A 12,029-nucleotide genomic window follows, 5' to 3' on the forward strand; every position below is an offset into this window, starting at 1 on the left:
AGAACTCACAACATAATTAGAATCATATCCCAGGCCAAAATAAAGCAACACCTTGTTCACACCTTGTCGTACTTTTATTCAAACACCAGTGGAAGGAGATGGAGTAATAATTCTCCATTGAGCTATCTGGATCAGTCAAATGTATGACAGGTGTACTGAAAACACGAGAGGAGTCACACTGAGTCAACTTAAAGGGGAATTAAGTGTACCAAGAGCTGCCAGTGCCGCAGGATGTAGTAAATGAGTAGGCTAAGTGGGCATTCCAAAGGGAAATGTGTCACAAAAGCACTTTCTCTAACAAGCAGCAGATGATTCATTCGAAGCGAATGAATCAATGTGTTAAAATAACCCAGAAGACTGCTATAAGGTAATGTTCCTGTAGATTTACGATATGCTACCTTTATGCTTCTTTAAAACTCAAAGAACCCCATTCATCTAAGCCTGAAATTTGTTTTCTTGGCAAAGTCAAACAAGGAAAGTGGCCCTTGCATGCAATAACGCATGTTGGATGGATTACTACAGGAAGCTATTTTCTTAAGGCCTCGCTTTATATTGACAGAACCACAATTCAGCCGTACATTACTGCAACTGTCTCACTGGCGAATACACTCAGATATGTTGTTTTTAATGTGTGATATATCAGAGCCTGTTAGTGGTACCTTTGAAATAATAATTCAGAGGACAGTAAAATGTAGATTTAAGTAGAAGACAAGATTCCTACCCTTTGTGTGTGTGTGTGTGTGTGTGTGTGTGAGAGAGAGTGAGTGCCAGTTCAGCCATCTTCAAGAGCAAAGGTATCGCTAGCAAACAGGGGATGAGTGAACATGAAGCATTCAGCCCACTACCTACTTTCTTCTTTATAAATTTTCTTAATCATACTTTGAGTTGAACTTAGAGAGACAGATGGCAAGCCAATTGGCTGAATTGTCCTACTGCTTGTAATGTGCTCCCCATAAATTGGCCATATAAACAATTAGTTTGCTGAAAGCAAGAGTTGTTGTGGCACGCAAAGGAGATATTCCACTTATAAGTCACTGTCTGCAAATCAAGGTGAGCCATTCGAATTCCCCACTCATTATTATGTAAACCATCTCCCCACCAGTGTGTACCATGCTTTGTCCAAATGGAACAAACAGGACTAGATGGACATGGGTTCATTTAACAAAAAGAAAAGCGTTTTATTAAGGAAGCAGCCGACCGTCCTGTTTGGACTTTAACAGAGTTGAAAAAAAAAAAAAAAAAGAAAAAAAAAAAAGGGATTTGCAGTATTGAGAGAGAGAGAGCCACTGCAGAAACAGGTGTTTCTGATCACAAAGCAAATTTGAAAATGTTCACCAGCCAATGCTCCAGTTAAGCCTCTACAATACATGGCCACAGGCAACAGCACAAAAATGGGGCACACACATTGAAGTCGTCTGCTGCTACTTCTCTGCTATGCTTTAAATACACCCTAATGTGTAGTAATGGGGGGAAGTGGTGTTAATGCAATGCTGCATGAGCCTCAAAACAGTTCAAATTCAGTTCACTCATTCATATACATACTTGGTGTCCACTATCAGCCCAGTAATCAGCACAGTGTTTATCCCCAGCTATTATTCCATGTCCTGCTCTAACCTCTGACAAAAACATACAGTACTGTGGCTGAGCTGAAGCTCTTTTGCTCGTAGGATGAGGTTGTGTGCACTCCTCTTAACTAGAGCTAAACCAACTTGCTGATATTTTATGTGGGCGAAGTTACATCATCACATGGTTTTCCTTACAGGAAGAACGGTTCTGCTTTAAGTGGGCCACCACTACTTTACTGTAAACCACATGGGCTGTTGTACAGTAAAATAGGTCACACACATTTCTTTTTTTTTTCCAAATTTCTTTCTGCTGCTCACACACAGAGAGCTCGAATGGCTGGAACAGCTTGACAAAGCAAAGTAAAACATTTTTAGATTTGACTGTAGAGCACTTGGCTGTCACTCTTACCCCACAAGTCTCCTTGTGCTGGCAGACCTGCTGCTCTGCCTGCGGCTCACTCTGGCTCTCTGCTGCGGGCTGCCGGCTGCTGCTCGGGCGGTGCGCGGCGGATCAGGGGCACGGTCCTCCGGGGAGCCGGCCGGCGGAGGAGAAGCACCGTCCTCCGATCCCCTCGGCGACTGACCTTGATTCCTCAGCCGTGACTGCTGCCGGTGTGCCCGGTGTGCCCCCGCAGCCTCCGTCCTCCCACCTGTCCTGTCCTGGAGACTAGTGCCAACCCGCATGAGCGCAACTGTCACCAGCATTAAAACAGCAAATACTGCACGGTCCATTTTGGGCATGCAAACTAAAAGTGCAGATAGACTTAGAGTTTACCGAACACAACTGAAATAGGAGTATTTAAAAAAAAAAGAAGACTGCAAATCCGTGAGCAAACTACAAGAGTTCAACAAGACCTCATCCTCTCCCAAGAGTGAAGGAAGCCTGGATACCTCCTCATAATGCCCAGGTAGGACTAAACACAGCTCCTGACCACAGTCCCAAAGTGAGATACTCAATAAGCTTCACTTCTTCCCCTGTGTTATTTTAAGCAGTCATTATTCCTTATTTTGGAGTTAGTGTGAAGCAGGAAAAGAGGCGCAGAGGCTCCAGGACTGCTCCGACTCCTGCTCCGAGTGAGAGAGCTTGAATCGAGCTCCCATGAATATCACCACCTCCTTGGATGTGGAGTCACCGGGAATTTTTGTAGGGATTGCATGCATGCGCTCTGCGAGCGAAGAAACTCCCCCTTGTCGGCTGCATTGTTGCCTCCGCTCACCGCACCACTCTGTCCATGTGCCCACACGCACTTTCCCTGCCAAGTTACATCATCTGGCTGTCTATTTCTGACTCCTTGGGACGTTAATATTGAAGCTATCAGGACTGCAGCCACATCAATCATTGCCTTTAGTTTAACCTAAAGCTGACAGGCTACTGCAGCATCATAAAAATTAAGAAAGCATTTCCAGATGTTCCCCGTAAAGACTTAGCAGCACGATTGTAGGTTTATTTAACTTATTGTCGTCTCTTCTGCGATGATTTTGGATTCATTGAGTGCAGATTGTTTTATCTGGTCACATTGCAGCAGGACAGTGTGAAGCAGCTCTCAGCATTTAAAACACACATCCTTTGATCGAGGAGTCAAACTCAAATTGGGAGCTTGGAAAAATGGTCAGGTTATGTAACAAATATCATTAATCTTCCCCTCTCGCCCGTGCCGCATCATCACTTTCCCTCCCGCCGTGTTGGAAACAACACATTACTCTTTTCCCAAAAGACCTTAAATAATCCAAAGAGAGCTAGCTCCCAGCTGCCATTCAGCCAGCAAAGATGCTGGCCTGTGGGGGGTCCCCAAGCATCATTACCACTCACAGAACTGCCATCCAAAACACACAGCAGCCGGCAGGAGGTTAGCAGTCTGCCTATTCTCCTTCTCACCACAGGTCAGGCACAAACGTCTGACAAGTGAAGTTTCACCAGGAGTGCCTAGACTGAATGGAGACCTCCTGTCCTGCAGGCTCTTTCTGTTGGCTCTCCGAGCGAGTGGTGGAGACTTGGACTGAGCGCCACAGCTGAGTACAGCTCATCCTCCAACCCAGGAGAAATCTAATTAGAGAAGGAGGCTGCATTTGTCTTATGACTGTCCAGAAGTCCCCCTTCAGCCTCAGACGCACTGCCTGCCTGCTGTCAGTGTCCCCAGTGAAACCGATCGTTGCCAGCTGACCTCAGGGTCCCCGAGGGTGAGCAGGTGTCATCTGCTCAGTGTCCTGGGGCTGCAGCTCAAGCTGCTATTTGTCAATTTCTCAACATATTTTTATCAGTCTGATCAAATTTGAATTTGTACAACTAGAAAATTCCGGACAACAGCTTACTTGAATCCCACTGTTCCAACTGTCTGCATCAGCTGTCAGTTTTTGAGAGCGCAGACATCTAAAACTAAGTCAGAAAGTTCAGTTATCGTTGAAGCTGTTGAAAGGTGTTGAATCATCTGCGTGGTTATTTTGGAGAATGCTGTTTGTGGCGCAGTTGACTAAACTGTATTGCGTTACACCGACAAGTGGATTTTATTATTTTGTCATTTATATTAGATTGACGGAAACACCTCTCTGTATAATGCAACACAGCACCACAACAGCACTTCTTGGGAACAGAAGATATTCCGAACATTGGTGCCCTAATGAAAGCAGGCCTGCGGTACGATACTGAATTAGAGTTTCAGCTACTGTGTGTACTAACTGGCAACAGGTCATATTTCAAGGGGTAAGTGTTGAGATGTTACAGTTGTCTTAAGGACAACAAATATTTTTCACATTTTGTTTTCATTTCTTTTTTGGTAATTAGTTGACCAAACAGCAAATCAAATGCCCCTGTGGCAGCTGCAAAAGTACCCTCTGGGGCACAAATACCCCTGGTTGGGGATCATTAAGGAACTGTGCCCCAGCTACCCATGTTATGAAACAGGACTTAACGTGGCCCAATTTGATACAATTTGCAGCATCTGGAGGAACTCTAGTATAAATACCAGGAGGATGTCTCTGGCTATGACCGACGCTTCAACACAAAGAGTCTTTTGAAAACTCTGGCAATGACAACCGAAGCCACTTCTATCGTCTTTCAAATACTGACCAGAAATATAACAGCATTACACTGCACAGTTTCTTACAAAGCACAGGGTCACAGTACCAATAACCACATCCAAGTTTTGAAGCTAAACTGGCGCTAAACTTCTTCAGTGTGCATGCACATGAATGGAGGTGTGTGTGTGTCTGTTTGACATGTCTCCAGAATACTTAGTGCTTTCAATCGCTGAGATGAGATGATTTTCAGAGCCTTTCTGCCTCCTAATGAATCCTATCATGGGAACATGTACATGCTTACCTGTCAGGATGAGCGTTCCAAGAGAGACACATTTGCATCCTCTGAGGTAGTGACTGTCTTGTCACTGCTGAGTGAGTGAGGGGTCAGGGTTCAAGTGTACTCATTGGAAAGCCGAACAGGATCATTGCACGAACACTGCAGGGCTCTCATTATAAGCAAGTATCAACAGCTTATTCTTAGCCTTGCCTCCAGAATTTTAAGTGATCCATGTGAATCAGTCTCTGTGATGACTTTCAATGGAGTGTACCAACAAGGAACGTCAATCTCTTCGTTAGCTACCTTTAGCCGTCTGTATCAAGGCCCCGAGCTCTCCTTCCTCTTTGCCCAGCAGCTAACATAATACTCACATTGTTCAGACTGGGCAGCAGTGAGGACCTGGGGGAAAACGTGGAAAAAAGAGGTTCGTTTGGCAGACAACCGCTTCGTATAAGGCTGAAATTATGTGCTTTATTAATGCAGTCTTTTTTCATTGAACATGACAGCTTTTCCTTGGAAAGGAATATTATAGAAGACCTCCATCGTGCTTCCTAGCAGACTGAGCAGTGTACATAAAACAGGCATACACGCAACAAGAGGAAACAGTTGAAGATGGAGCAGGACAAATGTAATGTGCTTAGGCCAAGGTCTACAGGGCCTTTCCCAGCTTGTATGAATGAAATGCTGTCAGCTGGGTAATAGAAGTAGGTCACATGGGCGTTATTTGAGACAATCCCTTCCATTTCGCCTTCCATGATACTTGTTTTTTTTTTGTTATATATGGCTGATGCAAGTACTTGAAAAACTGAGACTCGTATAAGTGCCTCAAAGGCATAGTGTACATGCGGACCTTGTTTGGCATTGCTATTCATTACTTTAGACAAAGGGGAAATCTCTCAGTGCCTTCAATGCTTACAAAAGAGTGGAAGAATCCAGAAACACAATAAAGTTAGACAGACTTTAGCACCACTGGTTATGTTTCTGACGCATGTCTGGAAATATATCTGCCCTACATTACTTCATGGGTGAACGGTTGGCTCATACATTTGTGGGTGTGAGTTGTTAGGTGAACAAAGGCTTTGAGCTGCCGGGGATGTCAATGGCAAGAAAACTGTAACAAACATTACATTAAGTGCTTCCCTTTTACAAATGACCCCTTTCACAGCCCATGAAAAGTGTCACTAGAGAACAAGCAGTGTTGGCTTTGGTTGAGACGTCATGACAAATTGCACGTTACAGCACAGGTTGTGATATAGATGGACCCCTCACTGTGCAATAGCCAACCAGGTGCCAACTGCATCACATGAAGTCAAGGCTGGTGTCAGAGGTCATCCTGAAGAAACAAAAAGGACTAAATCCATCACAGCTCCTTTACTTTAGCTTTTGTTGATTTACCTTTGGAGTCAGTGATGCTACCAGCACGGCTCCATGAGGTTTAAGGCCTGAGGAAGATTAACGGATAGTTTTCCACCTGGCTTGATGGTGGCTGAATGTTTTATGGGCAAACCTCAGAAGCTTCCTAATCTCACTTGATATTCCGGGTTAGCCTGCAGGGGCTTGTAGAACAGATTTGCATCCTCTCTCCTGATATATAATAAACTGTCTAGTGGATGGAGGTAAAAGTAATCCCTCTCCTTATCCACGGTCAGGTGATACCTATGGAACTGGAGCCCTGAGTTATTCTACTCCTTGAATTTCTGAATACACTTTAGTTTTGACAGGAATTTAAAAAAATGTTGACAGGGATGCAGATGCTGCCTTCCATCTGCTTCCATCTAGGGGCTAAATATGTGAAGTTGAAGCAGTTCTCTGACTGGTTTTGTGTGATCAGGGTCAGTGAGCTGACAGAAGCATCTCTGCCATTTGAAATGTGCGCCAGCAAGCTGCATTATATTATAACCCAGACTCCTGATCACACCCCTTTCTCTTGAATTTGACAAAAACATAAAGATTCCTAGGGATTTAATATAACTCACAGTTCTTCTACATCGCATAAAAATTGATGACAGCTTTGGCGAGTCAGTGAAATATGCACTTGATAGCATTTTTAACTTCAGTCAGTTTGAGAATATACTGTTCAGTTCAGTTAATACTCTCTAAAGCCTTCACTGTAGCCTTGAATTTTGTGGTGTAGTCCTTCTGTTACTTGAAGTTTGATTTAACAGTGTGTCTCATGAACAACCTACAGAATGATGTCATGCCACTGCAGGATAAATGCCACTGGAGCAGATTCCAAGGGTGGATCATGCCGAGTGCCAATTAGGTCAAATAAGAAATTTTATAAAAACATTCATTTTCCAAAGATGTGGATCCAGGCATTAGCCAGATGTCGCCTAAAACATACAGATTCACACAAAATCCATCATGGCACAAATCAATATTAGCAGAAATGTCTAAATAAGAGCAGGAGAATGTAGATTGTACCCACTGCAACATGCATTCTCATGTAATGTAGTATTTAATCATCACATTTCCTCTGGCGCTTCGCACATTCACTGAAGAAAAAAAATACAGAGAGGTGTGAAAGTGTGTGATTGATCATCCTGGCTGTCCACCCACAGCTTTCTTTCTCCCACTTTTTTCTTCCTTCCCTTTCAGTTTTCCTGGCCCCGCAAATTCGATTCAGCATGACTCTCTCACAGCTGGCCAGGGGCCCGTGGGCTCTGTGACCTGGCCATCAGGCCTGCTGGACAAGCTCAGCTGCCATTTGTCCTGAAAGGCTGATCGATGGCTGTGCGATGTACAACTTAAATGCGTGTTCATGTTGTTTCACGGTGTCTCCACCATGTGACCATGGAAAATCAAGGTCAAGCATTTTCCACATTAGCAGCTTTACCAGGAGGATTATGAGTGGATATCTGCTGCAATTACCCCTACATAGCCCCCATCATCATCACAGGAGAAACAAATTGATCCATTCACTTATCTCCAGTACAAAGTGACACTTTCATCGTAGACATCAAGAATGATACAGGAGCAATATTTGATTTTACATTTTAAAAAGTGGGGGAAAGGTGAGTCAGGAATGTTTGAGTTCATGCCAACGATCTGGCACTAAACTGCCTATGATTCTTAACCATCTTATGACATCCAACCTGTAAAGACAAAGGACTGAAGTCTTTCTGGATTCATTGATGTTGACATTAAGGAACTATTTTTGGATCTATTTTTTCCCTTTGTATCCACCTTCAAAGGGTGTCGTGCAGATCCTGTAAAAGATGTTTTATTTTTGAGGCAGGACCTGTAAAATAATGTTCACACTTGTAGAGGAAGTCTTATATTTTACACACTCCACTTATTAATTGCCTCAAGAGGATATTTTTTTTTTTTTTCACACCAATTTTCCGACCAGGTAAAATACTGTCTAATAAGCGAAATGATTTGTAATGTTAAATGTTAAGATAACTATGATAGATGTTCCTTTAAATCTTTCTACAACACTGTCTCTGTCTGGTGGAAAACCTCTTGTTTTCCCAGAGCAGCCAGAAAATAATTTTGTGTTTCTAGACCAAACAGCTGTGGTGCAGAAACTGTGATTGATGTATGAACAATAACGGAAAGATTTCACAAATTGTCAGTTGTTTTGATATTACACTGCAGCCTGCTGAGTAACGCAGGGTAGGCTTTGTTTACCTTTACTGCTGGGAATAGATGATGCATAAACTCTGTTCGGTGGTTGACTCACCGATGACACGTGCCCTCCAGCCGCAGAAGAATTTGGTTTGTTGTGGTGTGTAGTCTGGGCCAAACCACTTCCTAGCAGTGATTTGAATGAGTGCTTTTCCTCCGAAATGCACCATTCATGTATAGTAACATTCATGTTTGGTGGCTGCTGGATGGGCCTCATGCTTGGCTAGCTCTGAGCAGAGAATCATGTGCTCTCCTCAGCAACAGTTAGGTGAATGAAAAATCTTCTTCACTGCTCCCAATTAACAGTGAAGGTCGAGTGCCAGAAAGTCATGATGCGATTTAACCCCCCGCATGAGGTCAATTTGACCTGAGTAGCTTCCTATTAAGCATGATGAATTTGTTATTTTTCAATCCATTAAACCTTTTTCCCTTACCGTCCATTCAGTCAGAACAGAGCATTGGCCTGCCATAACCTATGTCCTGTTTACCAGCAAGCTTCAAGGGAAAAAGGGAAGATACAACGAACCTCTAACATTACTTCAAAGTTTTCTTTTTTTTGCCACAACCTTTTTCTAATTATTAGTCACCGGCACTGGGTGGGAATCTCTCCAGCACCAAAGTCGAAAGGCATGAAATCAACAGCAGCATGTAACAAAGACTAAACTGCAGCCCAGCCAGTGCAACGGCCATCAATGAAACCTTGTTATGGCCAAGCTATCCAGGACGGGCATTGAGGGGAAGAATAGGGGTATGAAGTTCAGGGAGGAAGGCTCTCTGACTGCGCTGACCTGTCTGCAGCAGCCCCTCAGGCAGACAGACACCAAAGCGTCTGACAGATGTTTGGGAGAACTGCCCCATTCATCATGGCACTTTAGAGGAATCCCTTTGAACTTATAGATATACAGACAGACAGACAGACAGACAGGAAGACGGACACAGAGACTGACAGTAAGGCAGACAGACATACAGAGATAGATAGATAAATTGCTGTGAGTGTGAAGTACTCATGGAAATGCCCTTTTCCTCCCACTCTCTTATGCTCCCGCAAGATGGGGGGCTAGATCACCCACGGCAGAGATGACAATGACAAAAAAAAAAAAAAAACTCTAATTAAAACAAATATCAGGAGTGTTTACTCTGCAGGCTGACTTTGTGAACATTCCAGTTCACTGTAATGTAAAAGTATTCATATGACTCGAGCCTGCCGGTACAGCTGATTTTTATACCTGAGCACTCCGTAGGGGGCAGGAAGAGAGGCCCCGTCCGTCCAGAACTCCGTCTCCTATGCAGCACTAAGCACTCAGCAGGCTTCAAGGGCAAATGTTCATTAGAGAGCCAAGTTTTAATAAGCCTGCAGACAGGCATGCTGCTACACAGCCTCAAGTGCCAGAAGAAGTGAGTTTCCTTACCTTGCTGATTCTCATGGCTTTACATAGCATCATGAGCATTCACCATCAGGAGTTACGTTTATCATCAGGAGTTAACTTGAAATAAATTAGATATGTCACTGGTTGAATAGGAGTTGAATGGATCAAACTGCATTGAGAAAAGTTTATTTCAACCTTTATTAATCACATGAAAGTTGATTTAGCATGTACAATTAGTACTTCACATTCACTCCAAGTGTGTGAAGTCTGGAAAAAAGTGCCTCGCCCAAGGTCACGTGACAAAATGAAAGGTGTGTGTAATTCACTTGTCTTGATTTCATTCTCAGCAGGTCATGGGATTTAAATCATGCTGGTATTCTCTTCCACCAGATTTTTAGATTTTCCCATCGGTAGTGCGAGATGCAATGTCAATACCAAAGCAAATGCGACAAAATCACAATTTGAGAGAATTTGAATTTAAGTGAAGAAAAAGTCCTTGCAACAAAAATTTCTTAAAGTTGAAAATCCTCTTTATGCAGCTGAACCGTGGATTTGAGATTATCAGCCTGATAAATCAAGCCTAAGCATGAGAACAGGAAGCAGAAGGAAAGAGCTAACTTTACTCTCTTTTCATAAATGTGCACATTTCACATTTCCAACATTTATAATGGTGACACATCAAAACAGCACATTTCATTTATTTCACATTTGCAAGTGCCAAACTTTGAAAAGGAAAATTTGGTGTTTTTATGGGTGTATTGAGCTTATTCCACCTATCAGAGATGGGCTGGGCTTCTCTCCGGTCGCAGTGCTAAGCTTCATAATCAACGGGCTACCTTCTATGACTAAATGAATATGCTCATTTTAAAAGCAGTATCTACAGCTGTTGCAAAAATGCACTTTAGAATAAACTGTAATATGAATGCAAAGAAGTGTTGGTATAAAAATGAAATACTCAAGCACAGAACTTTAGTAAAGGGCGTGATAATCTACTGCTGTTTCCCATTTATTCATTTGCACTCTGCATCTCTATCTTATCCATCAACCTGCAACAAAAACATATAAAAAAAAAAACTATTTGTACACTGCAATCCAAAGATAAGAGCACAGTTTCAACAGTCAGAGCTTTGATTTGTTTTCAATGACAAATGTTAAGATTCAAGACACCGGTGATAAATAATGTGATGACAAATGAAATCTCAAGAGCATATCAGTAGTGTACTTTATCACCGTCAATTTGGGGTGACTTGAGCATGATAACTGATCCAGTGTTATTTCTGCAATGTCAAAGAGTGCTCCTTGTGATATGAATACCCAGCCTCCTTTGTTCATGGCCAATCCTTGGCCAGTCCAGATCAGCGTTTATCTAAAAAAGAGGTAAATTACTAAAGGAATAAAACCGGGATGACAGCTGAGTAGAAAAATAAGATGACAGACACGACAATGATTGAAAGCTGTTAACAAAACAATAAGGTCATAAAATTGTCCTTCAACTGTTTCTACTTAACTCTGCTGGCTTCGAGATAAGATAAGAGAAATCGATCACAGCGTTTGTAAATTAAAACTTGCATGACAGGGTGAGGGTTCATCTTGCATGGGATGTCTGGATACATTTCAAAGCGAAAGCTGACTTAAAATCAGTGCACAGTTTGTCATGTACCAGGCTTTGTTTTTCAAAGTCTGCAGGGGAATTTCACAGTGGGCACATAGATAATGGAATGATAGGGTTTAACAACCCAGTTTCTGTTTGTTGTTTGTAGATTGTTCCGTAAGTATAATAAGCTCCTCTCTGAAAGGACAGAGATTCTGTGGCACAAAACAACAAAGGCAGATGCAGCTGATGCGATAATATTGCCCACAGAAATCCTGGATAGGATTAGATGCCGTGACAATTGAATATGCGTTGGTCCTGCTACTGTTTTCCACCACCTTATTGTTTTCATCTCATGGGTTGATGGGGTGTTGAGAGCCTTGGCAATCATTGGCTGTGATTGCTTGCAGAGGAATCAACCATCTGTCCACCATTTAGCATAAAGAATGATTCTGTGTTTGCAGCGAGGAGTCAGATCTACTCATTAGATCACTGCGTTATCCCTTATGATGATGGATAGTGTCATGTAGGGTCACTCTTCTATCAAAAAATTTACTCATTGTGTGACTGAAGCCAAACCACAT

At 42.7% G+C, this 12,029-nt stretch overlaps 1 protein-coding gene across 1 annotated transcript in view; it reads right to left on the minus strand.

Moving 5' to 3' along the window:
- The window catches only part of LOC115035557 (latent-transforming growth factor beta-binding protein 2), a 76,949-nt gene extending 74,284 nt beyond the window's left edge, over positions 1 to 2,665 (minus strand). Inside the window, exon 1 of the mRNA XM_029493438.1 lies at positions 1,975 to 2,665. Within this exon, the coding sequence (XP_029349298.1) occupies positions 1,975 to 2,306 (332 nt within the window). The 5' untranslated portion in view covers positions 2,307 to 2,665. The remainder of the gene's footprint in view (positions 1 to 1,974) is intronic.
- Positions 2,666 to 12,029: the final 9,364 nt, after the last annotated feature.

Source organism: Echeneis naucrates, chromosome 22 (assembly GCF_900963305.1).
Source record: "Echeneis naucrates chromosome 22, fEcheNa1.1, whole genome shotgun sequence".
Taxonomy (NCBI): domain Eukaryota; kingdom Metazoa; phylum Chordata; class Actinopteri; order Carangiformes; family Echeneidae; genus Echeneis; species Echeneis naucrates.